Raw genomic sequence first — 23,274 nt, 5'->3', positions numbered from 1 at the left:
AATCAATTTGACAGATTAGTTCATTGAACTGAATGTTTCCAAGTGGATTCAGACATCATGTGTGTGCACCTGTGCTTTAATGGCCTGGATCAATCTAAATCCAATCAGGTTCAATTCAGAGATTTAGCCTAAATTGATTCAGACATCTGAATTAAAAGAGTCTGATTTTCCAATTGATTTTCTGAATCCATCCAGGTGTTTGAAATGAATTGTACCCAATTTGCACATCTTTAATAAAAAAAATAACTGGGAATTGCCCTTTTGGTTTTATGATATCTAGTAAACTATTACAATGGAATTCAATATAATTTGAAAAATATGCATTATGTTTGTGTTTATAAATAAAAAATAATATACTTCTCCCCCTAGGTATCATTGATTTTCTTGTGAGTCTACATCCAATTGCCAAAGTACTGCGTGATCATTTGGTCTTCAAGATCGCTCCTATGCTTAATCCAGATGGAGTTTATCTTGGCAATTACAGGTATGAGTATGCAGTATAGAAATACTGATATACTTGAGTTAATTAACTTCTACAGCAGTTATTTGCAGCGCCAGAAAATAGGAAAGAGATTTTAAAAGACTGGTGTAAGAAAGATAAGAAAATTCCAGATCAGGTCTATAAAACTAACCAATTAAGTTATGCTTACATATTTTGAATATAAGATGTTTTTAGCTTGCGTCTTCATCATTCCATTCAAAGTATTTTAAAACTTAGTGAATGGATAAACTCACCAAAATCTAAAGTTATCCATGTCATAACATCTTCTACTTGAATGTGAAGATAAGACTGGCCTCTACCTTGATATTCTTTCAAAAGGCCCTGCAGGTGTGCTTTTGCTAGCAGACCTGAAAACCCTGGGCTGATATAGAATACATTGAAGGGTTTTTATGATTGTTACTGCCACGTGTGTGTGTGTTTGTATGTGTGTGTGTTTATGAAGACGCATTTTGTTTTGTATTTGGAGTTTTATTTCTCTAAGCCATTTGGGCTCACCATGGGTGGGTTGGGTGACTATATAAGTTTTCTTAATAAACAAACAAACAAACAAAGCTCGTTACTCAATATACAGTTCTGGTTATTGTAAGACTACAAGAGATAGCTTCAGATATCAGGAAAAAAAGGCCCTAGTATATCTCAGGAAGCGTAAGTATTTTTTTCTATCATTCTGATGTGTATCAAGCTCATTTATTGTAGCAAATGAGCTATCCCACTCACTTTGATGTTATTTGCAAATTGGATAAGTATTCCTTCATTTTTCTTCATCCTACCCATGAATGAATAAATAAGCCAGCCCATCAAAGAATTTTCATACTTTTCTCCAGTTTAGTGGCAGAAGAAACTTGATGGGGAATACCGTACTTTGGAAGGTCTGTTTTGAAGCCATCCAGATAACACTTACACATCAAATCTAACACCTAGGCTAGAAATTTCTGCACAAATTACCTTTAAATGTGAAAGAAGCATTATTTCTTTCAGTCACAGACTCTCATTTTGAAATAGCATGAGGCTACATAAGGCCCATATGAGGTTTTGAAGAAGAGGTGAGACTGACTTTCAGTTAATTGTTCAGTATCTTATTTCTGATCTTTATATATTCAAATGTCTCTGAGATGGATCTATTATTTTAATGGAATGGATTGGAATCAATTGGAATGGAATGGAGTGGACTGGGGTGGGCTAGGGTAGAATAGAATAGAATAGAATAGAATAGAATAGAATAGAATAGAATAGAATAGAATAGAATAGAATAGAATAGAATAGAATAGAATAGAATAGAATAGAATAGAATAGAATAGAATAGAATAGATGAAAAATAATGTATCAATATTTGTAGAGGTCGAAAAGGATGTTTTTTCCTACATGCCATTCCCATGTTCTTTAAACCTCTAGCCATCTCTCCCTCTCTTGGTTTGTATTCAGGATTATATTAATTTTTAGGGAACTGCAAGTGAGAAACCCAACATGTATCAAACATATCTGTCTGGGAAGGCTAGGTATTGCAGAAAGAATCATGTACTTATTGAACCAACAGCATTCCATAATATTAGCTTCTTTATCAGATGCTGGAAATTCTGCCATTCTGAACTAAAAGTATCGCTAATGGGAAAGTATTAGTTTGATTTCTACCTTATTGTGTACAAAAATGCCTAATGTAATTAATAACTTATAACGAATATAGCACATTACACTGCCTATTATTCCAAGAGGGTTATTATAGTCTTGATAATGTGAGTATGCCATGGCTATTAAATAATTCACAGTAAGGTTTCACTGTTGAATGTAATGATGATGATAATGATGATTTTAAATAAGTTCTCAGCAAGGTGACAGCATCTGCTGAGTTTGTCTTGGCTTAGAAGCCCCACAACCCGACTCCAGTTCATATGACCTGAAAATCCCAGGGTTATAGACCAGGTTGGGAAACTGAAAATACCCCAGAAGTTGAAAATGATAAAACAGCTCCCAACACCTTGCTAGGAAGCATCAGTTGTAACTTGGAGCAGACTTGACTTTTACTCTGCTTGAAAGTCAAAGTTTGTAATACGAATTCTAAAACTCAGATAGAATGGTGTTTCAGTGTGATTTCAATTCATCATTCCCCTTTTTTCTAGATTTGTCATTTTTTGTGTGTGAGAAATATCCTCACTAAATTACACGGCAATGTCATAACTAAGCCAGTTATATCATTTCCAGCAGTTATAGAGTTGATAGGAACATAATTTACTATGTCATTCATGGCAAATTTGAATTCTATTCTTACATTTAATGGGCATCACTGTGCTATGAAATTATTACTTTGGGGAGATTCTTGGGAGTGCTAATTCTTGCATAAAAGCAGAATTCTATCAATTCTATGTCCATTTCTCTGTTTTTGAGTGTATTGCATAGGGAGAGTTTTACAATACATAAGAAAAAATGAACTGGTTTGGTGCAAATGCAGAATAAACATTTGAACATAATAACAATAATGTATGGAGGTAATGGAGGTAGTGACAGATTTTATTTTCCTGAGCTCCAAGATCACTGCAGGTGGGGACTGTAGCCAAGAAATTAAAAGATGTTTGCTCCTGGGGAGGAAAGCAATGGCAAATCTAGAGAGCACAATAAAAAGCAGAGACATCACCCTGCCAACAAAAGTGCCTATAGTCAAGGCTATGGTCTTCCCAGTTGCGATGTATGGCTGTGAAAGTTGGACCATAAGAAAGGCTGAGCACCAAAGAATTGAAGCCTTTGAACTATGGTGCTGGAGAAGACTCCTGCGAGTCCCTTGGACTGCAAGGCAATCAAACTGGTTAGTCCTAGAGGAGATCAACCCTGACTGCTCTTTAGAAGGCCAGATCCTGAAGTTGAAACTCAAATACTTTGGCCACCTAATGAGAAGGAAGGACTCACTGGAGAAGAGCTGGGAAAGATTGAGGGCAATAGAAGAACGGGACGACAGAGAATGGGGTGGCTGGATGGAGTCACTGAAGCAGTAGGTGTGAGTTTAAATGGACTCCAGAAGATGGTAGAGGACAGGAAGGCCTGGAGGAACGTTGTCCATGGGGCCGTGATGGGTTGGACACAACTTTGCAACTAACAACAACAATAATGAGCATGAATACTTGGAGTATTGCTGAAAATTGCTTCGTGCGAAATACTCAAAGAAATGGAGCAAAAGGCATATTATTTTATAAAGATTTCCCATTGATAGAAGTCTTGTGAGATAATCTGTTAAGATTAAAATGTTAGGATGGTTGTTTATGGCAATGAAATATAATTTTTGTTTTTTTCTAAAAGGAAAATTCACTGTTGATGAATAGTTCTGAGATTTTTTGTGGCATATGTTGAAACTTGATAATGATAAATGACATGCCTACACTGATGATAAAAAGTTGACTCTGTTGGACATCGAAAGAATGAAAGCTGCCTATTTAAGAAACAACAAATTACAATATCATACATGATAGTAATTTGTAATGCTTTGTGACAAAGACAAAGACAAAAAAGGAATTTAATTTGAGACCATTGGAAACTGTGTGCATGGCTCAGGGCGGAACCTCTGAAAGGAAAGTGCAATCTATGATTTGCAATGGACCACATATGATTATGAAAATAGGCTTAACCTGATCAGACTGATAAAACCTCTATCAGTGAAATACCAAAATAACATTTTCCCCTAATCCTTTGTGACTGCTACACTTCAAGGAAGAAAGTTGTTTTCTTCAGACTTTCAATATTTCCTGGCAGTTTAGCATTAATACCTTCTGGATATTTTGGGATACCTACAGCAGCAATAGATAAGGCAAAGAAACACAACAAGATACTCTTGATTTAAAAGCTGCAAATCTTGAGGCCAGGGCTGAACTCTCCTTTATCCTAAGCTTGCTCTAAACTTGTCACCATGTAGCTGAAAGAGCGACATCTGTTCCTGCAGGCAAGATGCCTGTAATGGTGCCATCTTCAGCTTAGATTAGTTCCAATTTGTCATTTTCACCTTGCAGAGATGAGAGACCCCCCAGATGGCATGGAAGGTAATATGCTTCTTAATAGTGGCAGATCTCTGCTGAAGCGCCCTTGAAATTCTGTGACAAGGCAGTAGCCAAAAAAACCCCCACCCCCAAAACAACCACCCTCTTCTCTATTCCTTCTGAAAGCTGTTCCACACTCTTTCATTATTGCTTTAACTTATTTGCTGTGACAGTGAAACACACTGGGGAAGATATATATATATATATATATATATATATATATATATATATATATATATATATATATATATATATATATATATATATATATATATATATATATATATATATATATATATATATATATATATATATATATATATATATATATATATATATATATATATATATATATATATATATGTATATACACACACACACATTATATATATATGTGTGTGTGTGTGTTAATTATGGCACATAGGCTTGTCACATCTCAAGCCCGGAACTTCTTAAGAATGTTTGCTGGTAGGCAAAGTTCTCTTTCTGTATATCTCAATATGCTAACATGGCATTCAGAACTAAGTGAGGCTGAGGGGAAAAGTGCTCAGCAGTTGATTTCTAACAATGGAGATAGAGGGGCCTAACTTTTCAAAGGATCTTTTTCATCCACTTAATTATAGACAGCAGTTGCCCAATAACCATATTAGAACAGAATAAATAAGAAGGAAGTCTCTGAGGTAGGAGGCAATTAGATGCAGAAAAATAGTAGAGAGGATGAAGGCAAGGAAATGGAGCAAAAAGCATTTGATTTTTATGGATTTCCCAGGAATCACAGAGTTGGAAGAGGTCATTTAGACCAGTAAGTTACACTAGCTGTTCAGCACAGGAATTCAAATCAAAGCATCCCTGACAAGTTTTTTTCTTGAAGGTAAAAAAGGGAAGCCTGCCACCTCTCCAAGTAATGTGTGCCTCTGTCAAAGTGTTCTGCTAAATTATTTTTCTAACATCAACCAGAATTTGATTTCCTATTATTTAAAGTCTGTTATTCCATATCAGCATTCAGAGAGAGTTACTGCATTGATCATTGCTTTCTACTCTTGGGCAAATCTTTAGGGCTTTGAAGATATTGATATTCTTTCTCAGGAGTTACTAGACAAACATTTTCTCCTGGAACTGGTGTGAGGTGAACACCCTGTTTTGCTGAAATAATGTCAAGGGGAGAGACTTATAAATGAGTCATATGTTTATACATCCTCACTATACATGGGGACCGGAAACTTCCTTTTCAGGGAAACTGACAGGTCTGGGCAGGGGGGAATACAAACTACCTGGGGGGTTGGGGAAGTGGGCCTATTCCTTTGCATACTTCATTTTACTTGTTAAAATAGAGGGGGGACGTTTGTTTATTTATTTCCCGCTGTTATTATTTTTACAAATAACTCAAGGTGGCGAACATATCAAACACACCTTTCTCCTCTTATTTTCTCCACAACAACAACCCTGTGAGGTGAGTTGGGCTGAGAGAGAAAGTGACTGGTCCAAGGACACCAGTTGGCTTTCATGGTTAAGGCGGGACTTGAACTCATGATGTCTTGCTTTCTAGACTGGGGCCTTAACCTCAATTGCTTAGGAACTCTCTCCATTAGAAAAATGAAAACACATTTTAACTTCTCTGTTCCTAACTAAATCTAGCTGATTTCATTCATATGCTACTGTACGTGCAGATGTGGTTGAAAACAAGCAAAAAGAAGGATTTTTTTTAACCCAGTTATCTGATCTATCAAGGGCATTTTGCATCTTAGTTTTCTCTTTTGCAGCGTTAGCCATCCAGCCTAATTTTGAGTACAACAGTCCAGTCATCCAATTTGAAATCCAGATCACTTTTGTTTTAAGCTTAGTCTATTTTATTATTATTTTTTCCTAGGTAGAAACAAAAAAAAAACACCCACTATTTTTCCAGAGAAGTAAGCATGGAAACAGTATCAGCCTAGTCTGGGGAATAAGCTACAAATAAATAGGTAAAACCTTGGTGCACAGTTCAGTATGGTATATTGCTCAGAGATTTTGTTCCTCGAAAGGCAGCTTCAGAAAGGGAGAATCAGAATACCCTCTGTGACCAACCTGAAACCTTCAGCAAAGAGGGAAAAGAAAAAGAAAACAGAAACGGTCCAGTCTTTTCCTAACTAGAAGTGAATTTGCTATTTGGCGGGTCGAACCCCGAGTGCCGCGTAACAGAGTGAGCGCCTGTTACTCGTCCCAGCTTCTGCCAACCTAGCAGTTTGAAAGCACATAAAAATGCAAGTGGAAAAATAGGGACCACTCCGGTGGGAAGGGAACAGCGTTCCGTGCGCCTTTGGCGTCTAGTCATGCCGGCCACATGACCACGGAGACGTCCTCGGACAAGCGCTGGCTCTTCAGCTTTGAAACAGAGATGAGCACCGGCCCCTAGGGTCGGAAACGACTAGCACGCATGTGCGGGGGAACCTTTACCTTTACCTTTTTTATTAGCAAATCTAAGAAGGTTTTAGCTAGAAGTTTGAAAACGCACAAGCATGTGCAGGGGAAACTTTACCTTTTTGGTAAGCCTATTAGACAGAGGAGGGACGCGGTGGCTCAGTGGGTTAGGACGCTGAGCTTGTCGATCAGAAGGTCGGCAGTTTGGCGGGTCGAATCCCGAGTGCCGCGTAACAGAGTGAGCGCCTGTTACTCGTCCCAGCTTCTGCCCACCTAGCAGTTCGAAAGCATGTAAAAATGCAAGTAGAAAAATAGGGACCACTCCGGTGGGAAGGTAACAGCGTTCCATGCGCCTTTGGCGTCTAGTCATGCCGGCCACATGACCACGGAGACGTTCTCGGACAAACGCTGGCTCTTCGGCTATGAAACGGAGATGAGCACCGGCCCCTAGAGTCGGAAACGACTAGCACGCATGTGTGGGGGAACCTTTACCTTTACCTTATTAGACAGAGATAACTGAAATAATAAATAATAATTCAGAAGCCTCTTATTTTGTATGTGGAAATAATATGATCCTTGGGTGAGGAATCTGCAAGAGACACCTTTTGTGGAGCCATCTTTCCTTTTTTTCTGAGTCACTGTTTCCCTTTCATCTGTTCTTTACATGCTCTTGGGAGAATGTGCTTTCTCCTTCTTTACATTCTGGTAGAGACGGTGAATACTGATGAGCAAATGTCCTGCTAGGAGGTTGCTCCAGGCAGTCATTTGCTAGACTTATTCTTAGGAAGCACTCAATGTGCCCAATTAGTTGGGGAGAAGCGATGGAGAACCAATGTTAATACATTCAACTTCATACTGTAGAAAAGAAATGCCTCTGTGTTTAACTCTGTTCTATGGAATTGTATTCAATTTTAATGTTTGTTTTTATTGAAATCTAGGGGCTGTGATTTTGAAGTGATGATTTGGTTTTATTTCTAGGTTCAAATAGAATTGCATGAAAAATTTGACAGGTGCTATTAGCAAATCTGTAGGGAAGCGGTGGCTCAGTAGGTTAGGACGCTGAGCTTGTCGATCAGAAGGCCAGCAGTTTGGCGGGTCGAATCCCGAGTGCCGCGTAACAGAGTGAGAGCCTGTTACTCGTCCCAGCTTCTGCCAACCTAGCAGTTCGAAAGCACGTAAAAATGCAAGTAGAAAAATAGGGACCACTACGGTGGGAAGGTAACAGCGTTCAGTGCGCCTTTGGCGTCTAGTCATGCTGGCCACATGACCACGGAGACGTCCTTGGACAAGCGCTGGCTCTTCGGCTTTGAAACGGAGATGAGCACCGGCCCCTAGAGTTGGAAACGACTAGCACGCATGCGCGGGTGAACCTTTACCGTTACCTTTTTTATTACCAAATCTAAGAAGGTTTTAGCTAGAAGTTTGAAAGCGCACTATAGGCATAGATATTCCATCTTATCTTTCCTGCTACTAGACCCTTGACTTTATAATTCACATTTCAGTTGCTGCACTGACCTTAGAACTAGTCAACGGCAACGATAAACCAAGTCCCTATTTTTCTCCTTCTCTTTTTCTGTACATCAAAACTCCATCACTTCTCTTTTAGTCAATATTTTAATGTAATAGCTGGCACTCGGATGTATCTTAAGATGAAAACATGAGGAGCAAGACATTCACTATCTGGGCAACAAACAATCATTAATTTTCTAATTATGGGTCTATGCTCAAAAAGCCAGAGAGAATGTGTGTTGAAGGGTTGCCAATATTCAGAGAGCTCTACAGACTTATAAACATAAGCAGCCCAGTTCTTACAGCATCTTAGTATCTGCAAACAATTGAAACAAACCAGTCCATACTGAATTTTCAAATGGAATCAGAAGAGTTGGAGAGAAGGAAAAAACATGGTATCTGTAGCTATCCGTCATCAGCACACAAATTTTATCTTTGTCTTTCCATTTTTCCTTACCTTAAAGAAGCAAAAACCACATCCTGAACATTGATTTAAGAAAGCTTTAGACATTTATAGTGCAATCCTGTGTAAATGTACTCAGAAATCAGTTGCATTTCTATTGCTAAGTACTTCAGTCATAAAGCATGATGTCACATCACCTTGTTGCTTAGTGACAGTAATCCCTGCAGTTCTTGTTTGCTGTGATTAAGCAAGGATTGTGGGTTGTTAAATGAGGACCTCCTTGCAACTTCCTGCCACTTCCCAGCCAACCAAAGTCTGGGAGGAAGCTGACGGGAAGTTGTAATTCCCAGATGGCTCATAAACAGACTGTCAGGCAGGTAAATGTGGCTGCTGTCAGGTGAAGGAGAATGTGCTAGTGGTGGCTGGCAAGGTGCAGGGTGAGTGCACTGGAGCTGAAGGACCATGCAATAGAGTGCACAGATAGCCAGTGTGGGATGATTTAGATGAGGAAATAGAAGATGAACTCATCAAATTTGCAGACACTAAACTGGAAGGATTAGCCAACACTCCAGAAGAAAGGATCAAGATCCAGAGGGATCTCAACAGATTTGAACACTGGTCCATATCTAACAAAATGAAATTCAATGTTGAGGGAAAAAAAGGTTGTACACCTAGGCAAGAAAAAATCAAATGTACAGGTATAGATTAGGTAAAACCAGGCTGAATAGCAGTAACTGCGAGAGGGATCTCAGAGTCCTAGTGGACAGTCATTTAAATATGAGCCAGCAGTGTGCTGCAGCAGTCAAAAAAGGCAACACAATCCTAATTGCATTAACAGAGGACAGAACATGTGTAGTACCACTTTATAAAGCCTTAACAGGACCACACTTAGAATACCGCATCTAGCTTTGGTCACCTTATTATAAAAAAGATGTTGAGACTCTGGAAAGAGTTCAGAAAAGAGCAATAGAGGGGCTGTAGGCTAAAATATATGAATAATGGTTGAGGGATTTGGATATGTCTAGTCTAGTGAAAAAGAAGAACTAGGGATAACATGATAGCAGTGTTCCAATATTTGAGGGCCTGCCACTAAGAAGAGGGGTGGCTGTGGCACCTCTTTGCACATGAATGGAGACCCCAAGGAGGGTGATGAAGCCAAAGGTCAGCTAGGGGGGGAGGGGGGAAGTTAGTTCAATTTTTTATTATGCGACTGTGGGAGTGCTGAAATGGTCATAGGTTCAAGGACCAGTTGCAAATCTATTTTCTCAGCATCATCATAACTTCAAACAGTCACTGAATGGATGGATGTTATGTAAGGATTACCCATAATCCAATTACAGACATATGCAGATCCCATCTGTATGCACTACGTATGTGATAGCAAATAATATCAGACTTAGTATTCTATTTTATTGTACTGAATTTAGTTTCTTTCTTGCCTTTAGAATCTCAGGGTTTGCTCCCCTGGGGATCTCATTTTATTCTCACAAGTTTCACCTACAAGTTTGATTAGGCTGTAAGGGAGCAACTGGGCCAAAATCATCTAATGAGCTTTCATTGCTGAGGATAGACACTCAGCTCTGTCGCAAGCCCTTTTCTCTATTTAATCCACATTTTACCTTCATTTCATTTCATATACTAGCAATCCTTTATATAAAGTCAGGAAAAGAGAATATCCAAGTGACAGAGCAAAGCTCTTAATGGGCCTTTTTTTTCCTATTAGGCATCTGTCAGAATGTATACTATCATTATTATTTATGTAGCACCTTAGAGTGTATAAAACTAAATAATCACAAGACTATGAATAAATGCATTTGTATTTTCTGAGCATAAAAATCTATAATTACCAAGTACAGGCACAGTATAACTGCTATTTAATGTCCATTTCTTTTTGTTACCATAGAAATGAGTCTGGAATAGTTACCTATTAATTTCTCATTCTGATACCTTGCTCATGTATTGCCGAATTACCATAGTAATTGCCTATTAGTCATCAGAAAATAATCATTTATCCTAAAGGTATCTGGATACACTGAAATTTCACTTCAGATTTTTTTTTTCAGAATTGACCAGTGCACACATGGGCCCATCTGCTTTTCCAGAAGCTGAATGAAAATCAGTTATCTGAAAAAAAGGCAAGATGGGGAAAGGGAGTCATGCTATGGGTACAGCATTATATTTTGGCATGGGAAACACCAGATAAACACTCAGTTGAGCTGTGAGCTATACATAGAATGAAGGCTATTGCTAAGCACATTGATTTGTGCTTCTTAGATTGTAAGCTGCCCTGAGTCTTCGGAGAAGGGCGGGATATAAATGGGATTAAAAAAAAGTCCTATTAAGCTGCCTGTCTCTCAGCCATAATATTGGCATGCTTTTCTTTAACATAATCCAGTCATTTCTATGGCAATAGACAAGATGCAATAGATGGAAGCTAATCAAGGAGAGAAGCAACCTCGAACTAAGGAGAAATTTCCTAACAATTAGAACAATTAATCAGTGAACTACTTAGCTCCAGGAGTTGTAGATACCACAACAGTTTTTTAAGAAGATATTGGACAATGATTTGTCTGAAATGGTGTAGGGTTTCCTGGCTGAGTAGGGGGTTGGACTAGAAGACCTCCAAGGTCCCTTCCAACTCTTGTTATTCTGTTACAGAAACTACCGAGGCAATGCAACATTTTTGGAAGCTATGGCAGAGTATGTGCCTTTTTCATGAGATGATATAGTTAGCAAGGGACTTAGGAAGTTTATTTATAACTGTAAGACATTATCTGATACCTTGGAAATAGAAAGACTAAAGCATCCATGTTTACTCAACTTTGGTGCATGTCTTCATGTGGAAAAACATACCTAGAATATTTTCTTTTAATTGATCCCCTCCCAAAAGTTTGACTAAACTGAGAAATATTAACCAGGGTCTTTTATTCAGCTCTACTCCCAGGTTAACTAGATTTTGGTTGGAAATTATTATAAATCAAAATAAATCTATGTGTGCAGGAATGATTTTTACTTATATGTCTGCTTTCGCCAGGGATTTTTCTATGTTTAAGATAGTTTTAAGCCATTGCTTAAAAAAAATCATTGTAAAATGTTTGTCATTCTTTATTGTAAAACAAATATAGCTTGCAAAAGGATTCCAAGTGCCTAACGTGGAAAATGCTTTTTTATATTGATGTGGTAACTGCTCATTTAAACCACATTACAGCTCCTGAGTATTTTTCAGTTGCTATTGATGTGACAAATTCTGTTACACAGAGCACTCTACCAATCAATAGTGTTTGTGCGTGTACAGGTTTGTGTGTGCACACTTTAGCCACAAAACCTTGCATTTTGCAATGTCAATTGAATCTGAACCTCTTTAGCAGTACTAAATAAAGCTTATTCTTTTTGCTTTGCTTTTAGTGCAAAAATAACTAATTTAATCTAGTTTGTAATAAAGACAGAGCAATTTTCAGACCGTGGTAAGCTGTGTAGGAATCATGTGGTAGCTAGCTTTAGTGTGATTGCTTCATCCTTCGCCATGTAATAACATTGATCTGAAAACACAAAGTAGCCTGTTATTCGTCTCCAGAGCAGACTGTGAAAGGAATCATAATGTGAAATAATTGAATTCATACTTCTTGGCTAATATCTGCCATTATTTCCCTAGGAATGAAACATGGTACGCTTAAAAAGATAAATCTATCCATTTTCCATTTAAGTAGTTTTGTTCCCGATTACTGCTTGGGAAGACCTTTGGTCAAATTCTGATCAAGAAATGATTTAATGAATAATAGCCTTTGCAGTTTCAAAGCTCAGGGGGAGGGCAAGGGAGATACATTTTCTTGTTGCTAAACACTAGTTCAAACCTGGCACCAATTATACCTTCCTCTAACAAACACATTCAGTCTTCCAAGGAGGTACAAAATGACTTCCAACTTGAATGTTGTACTTCAGTTAGGCTGGCATTTTGAAGGCTACACCCATAAAGTAGGCAGGACTGGGACCAGTTTGAGGAACAGCGGTTAGGAGTTTCAAAAGCATGAAATGTGAAATGAACACTTGCAAGGCTTAAAAACTCATTTCACCCTTTAAACTCCCTTAAAGTCCCCTGCATGCAAAAGTATGAAGTTGTTGTCCTTTCCACCACCATTCTGGGTGAGTTCTAGGGCTACAAACAGGAAGCTTGTATACCACTAGTTCTGATTTCTATTGCCACTGTAGTCAAATTGGTGAAAACCTGCACATGCCATACCCATAACATAATGATGGCTTTCTATGAAGCATTTGTTCTATTTGAATACTGCATAGGTTTTTAAAATTCCCTTCTTGGCTTTCATTGATCTTTCCAACAGTTGCTTTCAACTTTTGAAATGCCTTTCAGAATGCTCTTGCATTCTAATTCTGATTAAGGTATTGGTGTGATTTAATAATCTCTTTCCATAAAGCAGTCTCCTTAAATAGGGAGTTTGCCATTTTGCTAGATTTGCTGCCAAATGCAATGTCAACAATATTTTCCTTGAAGCATTAAAAGCTAAAATTTCAAACAGCCTTCTTTGCATTTTGGAGATCATGTATCCAAATGTTCAATGCTTTTGATATTCCACTTGACACTTATTCTCGCATTTTCAGTTCCACTGCAGTTCAGTTCCCTCAAAACAGTTGTAGTCTTACTCCAACAGAGATGAGATATTCCACTTACACATAAAATCATGAACACTCTCTAACTGATTGGAAGTGGAAAAAGGAACTTAATTTACTAAAGCCTTCTGTATGCCATACAGGAAGTAACAATAGTTCATTCACATTCAGGAGCAGCAGGGATGAGTGTACTACCCTTGTTCCACTTGTACTGTTTTGCATTGGTAGAGGTTAGCCACTAGTTATGGAGGCTGCTCATAAGACTGAATAATTATGACCCTCATTTCTATGCACATTGATTTTTACCCGTACCTAGACCACCATCTGAACAGTCTGTCCTACCCTAAGCTGTGAAACACCCAACCTTAAGAGACTGTTAACAATTCAAATAGAAGAGAATATATGTGGCTCAGAGCTGAATTGTGGCGTTATTGGTGGTCTCTGAGTTAGTTGTTTGCTTGTAGACGTTTCATTACCCAACTAGATAACATCAGTGCTATTGAGTGTGCTGTTTGCTTCTGCCAGTGTTGATGGGAGCTTGGTTTTCTCTTTGTAGTTCCTTGACTAGGGTATTGTTTTCTGCTTGATTGTCTGGTATTGATTCTCTGCTTATCTGGAGAGGATGTGTTCTGGCCTTTTTATTTATGTCTTAGTTTTTTAATTATTTCTTTTGGGGGGAAAAACCCCTCCCTTTTTATGATCTTCTAGTCCCTATTTGGGATAGAGTTGGGTCAACTGGATGGACCTGAGCATTTACTGGCCAGATGCCCTTCCTGATGCCTACAGAGGTTCACAGCAGATATATTTTCTTTGCACTCTAGGAGAGAAACATCTGCTGTTATCTGGTATTGAACTCCCAATCATCTGAGTGGGAGGCAAATGTCTTCACCACTAGGCCACCACGTCACTCCTAATTATTTCTTTGGAATGGTGTCTAAATATAAGCTAGCATGGCTATGATGATTAAAGCGTAACATATTTTATGTATAAGAGGAAAAGCCATAGTTAGTTTCAGATAATCCTTACTTTACTTTTCTCTCTGCTGCTATTTTTTTCCTCATTTTTCCCCTTATCAAACAGTTCAGGAAGTATATAATTAAGGGGCGGGGGGGGGGGAAAGAAACCACTTAATAGTAAATGGTCAGTGAGCAGAAAACAAATAATCAACACAATAAATAAATAAAATAACTAAATTGCTAGCAACTCTGCCAGAAGTTCAATGATCTTCATGTCAATTTCTTTAATCTTGCAGGTGAATTCTTGGAAAAAAGGCAAAAAATACTTTGACTTTTATTTATTTCTTAGACCTTAGATATAACCTCTTGTTGGATGATCACTTTTAGCGGGTATTTTTTTACTTATTATTGTTCCAAGACCTTTCTTACTTTTGTAAACCTATTTATGGCAAGCCATAATTTAGTTTATGATCACCTTTAAAAGCAAGTAAAAAAGTGTTGAGCTTCAGAATGATTTAACTCCAACTGTGCCATAAAAAGGGGCAAACTTAATCTAATTTGAAAGTGGCCACAAATCCATTGAGATGAATGTCATATTGGAGTGCTCTTCTAACATACTATTCTTAAGAAAACAAATAATGGAGAAAGCATTTTGTATTTTTTGCATCCTCATAATAAACCAGAAGGGAACTGTGTTCAAAAATGTAAACAAATTAACTCATATCTATTCAGTTCTAATCCAGCTCCCAAATGGAAGAAAAATGTGGGATATTTTTGCTTTAAATAATATGCTAAATGATCCTATGGGAAATCAATAATCTGGTTTTCAGTGAGAGTTCAGGCCCAGTCCTGGGACAGGAACAGCTTTGGTGAGTCCTCTGGGTGGATATTATTCCAGAGCATAGGAAAGAGTTGTTCAATTTCCCCTGCCCCCTTTGGGAGTTTTGACTCACATCCATTCATTACCATTGTTTCACTGGCACACATCCATTAGGATTGTTTCTGTAATTTGTTTCTTACTACTGCGGGAAATTGGTTGTTCTTAATACTTTGAGATATATATTATATTGGTTTGTTAATATAGAGTGGGACAGTTTGGATGTACCAATAGATAGATATATAGATGATAGATAGATAGATAGATAGATAGATAGATAGATAGATAGATAGATAGATAGATAGATAGATAGATAGATAGATAGATAGATGAGAGAGAGAGGTAGAGAGATAGATGGAAACAGAGATAGAGATAGATAGATACAGAAATACAGAGATAGAGACATAGAGACATAGATAGAAGAGAGAGAGAGAGAGAGAGGTAGAGAGAGAGATAGAAACAGAGATAGATATAGATAGATAGATAGATAGATAGATAGATAGATAGATAGATAGATAGATAGAAATAGAGATAGATAGACAGACAAACAGACAGACAGACAGACAGACAGACAGACAGACAGACAGACAGACAGACAGATGTCCTGTTTACTAAAAGGCTTCTCTTTTACTCCTGAGTGCCTACAAATCAATCTGCACAGATTACACAATAATAGCAAAAGGTATAAAAAGATTTGGGTAGTTACTTTACACAAAACATGAATCTTTGAACATGTCCAAATTCTCAAAGAAAAATCAACTAAACTAAATGAAATAAACTCAAGAAAAAATATGGTTTATGAATGGGTCTCCTTGAGCCGTCTCCAACATCATCTTCCACTTGTCTTCTCAGATGAGATGAAACTGAAATTCACTTGATCTGGATCTTGTTTCTATAACCAAGAACTCAATTATTGTTGATTTGTACCCCACCTTTCTGTCTATCAGCCGGCCTGCCAGCATCAACATTTTCAAGATGCATGGTTGGTATGAACATTTCATTGGAAGAGGTAGTATTTCAGTTTCTTGGAGCTTGCAGTTCTTTCTTTTCTATTTAGTAAAAAGATAGGTCAGTGCAATCATAAATAAACAGATTTGACTAGAGTGGTTTGGTGGTTATGAATTCCATGTCATGACAATTGTATTGCACATCTAAAATGAGCTTAAATCAAGAACAAATTAAATGCATGCCAAACACTGAAAAACCTGTTTGCTTGTGTTTATTGCCTAAGCCTTTTAAAAAGAAAACAAAATTTACAGATGCTTACTTGAAATAATGAAATAACAGAACCATTTATAAATCATTTTTAAAATAAAACCTATTAAATGTTCCCTTGTGATTTCTAGAATAGCTTATAAAGTAGAAAGTGAAAAATGATTTAACTCAAAGAGGAGACAAAATAAATAGAAGGATTGACATGGTTTGAAGAACAAATACAATCATAACTGCTTCACATAATTTAACAAATGTGCTTCTGAACATCTTTATTGCAATTTTTTGGGGGATTAGAGATATCATTAAAGTCTTTTGTCAGAAGTCTTTTCATAACAAAATCTTCACCAGCCCCTATTCTTTCTTCTCTAACTTTCATACTATCCAATTAATTTTCAAATGACTTTGTAGTGCAGCCAGGACACAGCAACATTGTTTGGAATCACTGGGAAGCCACTGATAGTATTAGAGAAGTCACACTGGGAAACAGGGCTCATTTAACTACATCAGAATAAAAGAGAGTTTCAAGAGCCCTTAAGCTCTTGGGTTCATTGATTAGAACAAGGAACTAGAGGTGCAGTTAATTTATGCTTTTCAGTTTCATTCCCTCTATCTGCCTCTGAAGAACATCCCAAAAACAGATTAATCTGCTTAATCAGCTCTGTGCATATTGGCATGTCTTCCTGTTTCTTTGCCATAAACAAAAATAATGGTTCCCGCTTCACCAAGTTCTTCCCTGCCATTATGTGACTGTTTCTATAAACTCCGGAAAAGTTATTCAGAAAAGACGAAACATTTCCAAGAACCAGGTAAAATTGGTAGTCTAAAGTGTGGAACAAAATACACACCTGTGTTTCTGTGTGTGCCTTCCTCATCCCTCCTGAAAGTAAAGATAATTTTCTACAGCTTTTGAAAAACAAAAGTGAGATTGATTTCCCTATTTTTGTGAAGAGGATGTTTACCTTACTTAACTGTACCAAGAGGCTGAAGATTTCTCCATCTCCATATTTCTTTAACCTCATAGAAACAAAATGATGCATCTGTTCATAGCATTCCAAGCCACAGTTGCAATTCTTGGGAAACGTCATGAGAATTATGCTATGTACTGTATAGTGTTAGACAGTCATCTTGAGAACTAAGAAAGGAGGAAATGAGACAACCTTTTCCCCACCATAACAAAAAGATCCAAACACTCTGAAAGCCACTTTGATTAGTTAGTTACACCAGACTCTTTATGCTTGGCCCATTTTTATGTTACATCTGTATCTAAACCTTTATTTTATATCCTCCTCATCATTACAGTCAAAAGCAAATAACCCTTTTATCATTTCTTCTCATCCTTTTGAATCAATGTTCTTTCCCAGTCCTTAAAAACCAGGCTTACATAAAATTTCTGCCTGGCGTACATATCATTGGTTCTTACCTCCGCCTTCACCCTTTACAATTACTTAGAAAATAATATGAAATGCTACTTATGTCCCAAGATAAAAATAGCAGTACATCAGAGAAGAGACAGAATATCATGTTATCTAGATGGTAAACTAAATATTGAAAGTTGGGTTAAAAAGTTAATACAGTATCACTCAAGTCAAGCTTGTCATCTGGTGATTAAATGGGTATGTCACCTATCACATAATATTATATAAAGGGAAAAGCTCATAGTAACCTGTCTGAGAAGTTGTTGTTTTTTTGATAACTAGCAGCACCATTCAGAAAGTCTCCTTCACAGTCCAGGCCTTTGCTTACATAAACAGCATTTTAATCCAATTTGCTATGGAAATCTCTATGATTTGAGTTATTGTGAACAGACAGTAAAGGAAGTACCACAACAAAGCAAATATGTTGCCAGACTTGGATAAAAGTGTGAGACACTCACAGATTAGCTAGGAATTTATGAATAATTCTAGTTCCCCAACCACATAGGAGTTGCCATAATGGAGAATCTGTGAAAGGTCTCTGTAGTGATATTTCAGAATTTAGTTCCGCCCATTGAGGAGCAATGATCAACTACTTTAATAATGATAATAATGGTGACTATTATACCATTGGTTATCCATCTCTCTTAATTATATCCTCATTTTGCTTCACACTTTCATGATACAGATAAATAACCTATTTTACTTAAGGTGCTTTGAATCACACTTTCAAACAGGGTATCCTTTTTTTTGTCTGTTGTATAATAAACTAAACTTTCCCCTTATTTCATATTGATCACTGATTTGAAAACAAAGAAGATTATTTATCTTGGCCCTCCCTTTCTGTTTCATGTGAGCTGTCCACTCTTTTTCCTTCTCTCATGTTTCAGTGCTAATTAAATACTTACCCCATAATAATCATTGTGGGATATTCCTATTCCAAAACAGCCTGGAGTAATGCTTGGGGAAATAGCTTTGCAACAATGTAATCAACTGGCATATTACCAAGCTACCTCCTGTTATAAAATTGCCAAATTATCTTCCACTCTGGAGATGAAAATGTTGACAGAGAAAGAATATGGATTGTGTCACACCATAACAGCATGTCTTCTGAAATGGAGGTATATTTGGATGCATTTTAGGATCCTTGTGGTTTATTTTGGTTTCAGCCTGCATCCATTCTTTGAAGCAAACAAACTCCAATTCTAATTTTATCTCTCCTTTTTATCTGTTAATTCCAAAATGGAAGGACTAAAATCTGTCCCTGCAGCTGCAGTTTTGAAAGATTCCCACTGGGAGAGTCCTGGCAGCCTAATCAGAGAAGCTGTTAATGAGGTTCACCCTTAAGCAAACTGTGATTACACATGCAGCTTTCCCAGTTACTGTCTTCCTGTTCAATAATGTTTCATCACCTGGCGTTCAGTTGGACCATTCAGCCCTTTGGAAAATGATTGCTTACCAGCCTTTTTTGTAAGCCACTGTTACACAGTATTTTGAAAATTGGGATCTTAACTTGGGAGAGCGGAGTATTTTTTTCTAATTAAGCTTGAATTTTCCTGCCTGTAATCTCGAGTATTTTCTCCAAAAGTGACAGTGTGAATAACAGATGTCTTTCAGTTTATTATAATCTGATAAAGTTGATAGGGCAGCTTTGATTTGTTTGAAATGGTTATCAGGCCGTGGACTTGAAAATGTTCTTTGCATTGAGATAAAGATGTGAGAGAATTTTCTTTGATGTAGCATTTTATGTTGCCTTAAAGCTCCAGAGAAGCCTCTTCTGGAGAGTGACTGGAAGTTATTAGAACTACAGGTAGTTCTCGTCTTACAACAGTTCATTTAGTGACTGTGCAAAGTTACAGCAGCACTGAAACAAGTGACTTATGACTGTTTTTCACACTTACGATCTTTGCAACATCCCTATGGTCGTGGGATCAAAATTCAGATGCTTGGCAACCGACTCATATTTATGACAGTTGCAGTGTCCTGGAGACAGGTGATCCCATTTTTCCACCTTCTGACAGGCAAAGTCGGTGGGGAAGCCAGATTCACTTAACATCCAGGTTATTAACTTGACAACCTCAGTGGTTTACTTAAGAACTGTGGCAAGAAATGTCATAAAATGGGGTGAAACTCACTTAACAAATGATTCACTTAGCAGTAGAAATTTTGGGCTCAATTGTGATTGTAACTCGTGAACTACCTAGAATGGAGAATGATTTAGAAGAAAAATGGTGTGAAATAATACAATCACTTCTTTTTTTTTAATCCCATTTATATCCCGCCCTTCTCCGAAGACTCAGGGCGGCTTACAATCTAAAGCACAAATCAATGTGCTTAGCAATAGCCTTCATTCTATGTACATGCCTGCTTATTAGGGCTTTCGCCCCCCCCCCCAAAGCGGCATTATTACAAAGTCAGCTTATTGCCCCCAAAAATCTGGGTCCTCATTTTACCTACCTCGGAAGGATGGAAGGCTGAGTCAACCTTGAGCCTGGTGGGACTCGAACCTGCACTAATTGCAGGCAGCTGGTGTTACTTAAGGAGGCATTAGCCCACTGCTCCACCAAGGCTCTTTTTGCTGTTAGTCATGGAGAAGTATATTACCTCATGAAGAAACTTCTGGAAATTGGAGGTCACTCCATTTTCCACAGTTTTTACAATCCTATACTGTAAATATTAGCATTTCAATGTTAACATTAACCTGATTTTTACAACTGAGCAAATACAGAACCTGAGATTGGTTAATCCTGGTTCCACACAAGTACACTTTTTCACCCATGCATAATTATTCCTCTTTCCAGAATATGATTGCTGGGTTGGATCTATTGCTTTTCCCCTTAAAGGCATTTTAGTTATCAAGTAGTTTTTCAGTGATTTAAAGTATGTTATATCCTAGTATAATATAATATAATACATTTAAATAATTGATTTAATAATTATAAACTGATACCGAATTCTATAGAAGTAGTATATTTTATCTCTTTGAAAAGACATTTTAGAATTATTTCCCATATTTCTGAAGTCAGATCCCTTCTCCAATATGTCCCACATTTTTAAACATAAATTTCCTCCTATGTGATATCATTCTATGTTTGACTGGAAATATGAAAAACAGGGATAGCATTTTTATCAAAAGTTTCTCCTTGTAAGTTAAATGAAGCAAGAAAAATTGTGATATTGTAAAGTCATGAGCCTTACTATAGAAAAGTCAGGATTTCCTTTTCCCTGCACAATTCATCAACCTGTATTTTATACTCATTATAAATATTACCGGTATGTTTAGTGTCATAAAGTCAGGATTAGTATTTGCTTGTTTAAATAAACTGTGAGATGAAAAGGATTTTTTGTTACTTACATGAATGTTTCAGTCTTTCGACACCACAAATTCTGTTCTTCCTTCCTTCCTTCCGTTGTTTTTAAAGGATCCTGTCAGGTTTCTCTTCTTATACTGTACTCTTCAGTTTGTTAAAGAATTGATTATATTCAGCCTTTGGAAATCTGAAATTGAAATCTGAAATTGATATTAATTACCCAGAAATATGTTTCCACTTTTCCACCAGATATATGGGGAAAGGTTGATACAATTCCATAGTTTATAAGAAACCTGTTATGGTACAGCTCTGCAAATCATTATGAAATTAAGAAATGAGAAGTTTATGCTATTTTGGATCCCCCCTCCCAGATAAGATAAAAAATAGATAATAAGTTTTACTGATCAGACATCACTTGTCGAAATAGTATTTTCAAATCATTAATTCACTCCCACCAGGCAATCTCAAAAGGGCTCTCAGAGGGGTGCTGCTTAGATGATTCACCTGTGTAAAGAGCTCAGTTCAATATGTAATTTTCCTACATATTTTCCTTAACTAAGTACTTTGCATTTCCTCAAAGATCATGTTTGTCTGCTACCTCTGACAACAGATTTTTTAAAACCAAAATATTTTCTTTATCTAATGCTCTTTTGATGATGTTGCATGTTTTCATGTTCTGGCTTTAGAAGCAAAAATGAATGCTGGAGCACTTAGTAGGCTAGGTTGAGATGTGGAGTGATAGGGACACTGTGTTATGTGCGTAGGACCCTGGTTGCCAGTTGAACCTAATTCAAGGTGCTGATTATCAGCTTTAAAGCCTTCATGGTTTAAGGCAGAGGTCTTCAAACTTGTCCCTTTTATGACTTGCGGATTTCAACTCCCAGAATTCCTCAGCCAGGCACGCTGGCTGAGGAATTCTTGTAGTTGAAGTCCACAAGTCAAAAAAGGGACAAGTTTGAAGACCCCTGGGTTGAGGCCTAGCTATCTGAGGCACTGCATATCTCCATTTGTCTTTCCCCACTAGTGCAGTCAATCAGGGTACGTGCATTCCAGATACAGATAGTCCTTGATTTACAACCACAACTGAGTCCCAAATTTCTGTTGCTAAGTGAACCAGTTGTTAGGTGAGGTTTGCCCTATTTTACAACCATTCCTGCCATAGCTGTTAAGTGAAGCACTGCGATTGTTAAGTTAGTAATACATGTGTTAAATGAAACTAGCTCCTCTATTGACCTTGCTTGTCAGAAGCAAGGTGGCAAAAGGTGATCACTTGACCCCGGAACACTGCAACTGTCATAAATATGAACCAGTTGCCAAGCATTTGAATTTTGATCATGTGACCATGAGGATATTGCAATGATTGTGTGAAAAACAGTCATAAATAACATTTTAAGTGCGTTGTAACTTAGAATAGTCACTAAACAAATGGTTGTAAGTTGAAGGCTATCTGTACTGTTAATTAAGCAATATCATCTTGCAGGATTTGGCAAATGTACCTTTTCTATACCTGCCCTCTGGAATGATGTCTCTCTCCCCCCCCAGAAATGTGTGTGGTTCCCACCCTTACATTGCTTCAGAGATTGCTGAAAACAATAAACTCTTTTCAACTTTTGCTGAATATAATCAACTCTTCAACTCTTTTCCCAGGCCATGGGGACAGGGTGATAAGAGAAGGAAATCCCTTCTCTTATAAGTGGATTATAATTTGTGTTTTTCTCTTCTGGTCTGTTGTGTTTTTCTTATACATATTGCTTTGTATCGATAATCTGCCTAGAGATATGTAACCTTAAAATATCAATCAATCAATCAATAGTGCATGAGACTTTCTGAAGAGTTAGAGTCAATCATGCACTGAGACCATGCTGTGGCCAGAAGTTAGCAGCCAGAAATTAGAGCAGAATATAGGGAGATCAACCCTGACTGCTCTTTAGAAGGCCAGATCCTGAAGTTGAAACTCAAATACTTTGGCCACCTAATGAGAAGGAAGGACTCACTGGAGAAGAGCCTAATGCTGGGAAAGATTGAGGGCAAGAGAAGAAGGGGACGACAGAGAATG

The 23,274-nt window shown here is 37.5% G+C and overlaps 1 protein-coding gene across 1 annotated transcript in view; it reads left to right on the top strand.

Annotated features, from left to right (window-relative positions):
- Positions 1-23,274, top strand: part of BEND5 (BEN domain containing 5) — a gene marked incomplete at its 5' end in the record, with an annotated part of 887,332 nt that overhangs the window by 713,092 nt on the left and 150,966 nt on the right. Inside the window, one exon of the mRNA XM_081323189.1 lies at positions 370-484. Coding sequence (XP_081179315.1) covers positions 370-484 — 115 coding nt within the window. The remainder of the gene's footprint in view (positions 1-369; positions 485-23,274) is intronic.

Source organism: Vipera berus (genome assembly GCF_964194415.1).
Source record: "Vipera berus genome assembly, chromosome: 3".
Lineage (NCBI taxonomy): Eukaryota > Metazoa > Chordata > Lepidosauria > Squamata > Viperidae > Vipera > Vipera berus.
Note: the sequence above shows the minus strand (reverse complement) of the source record. Positions and strands in the feature narration are given on the sequence as shown.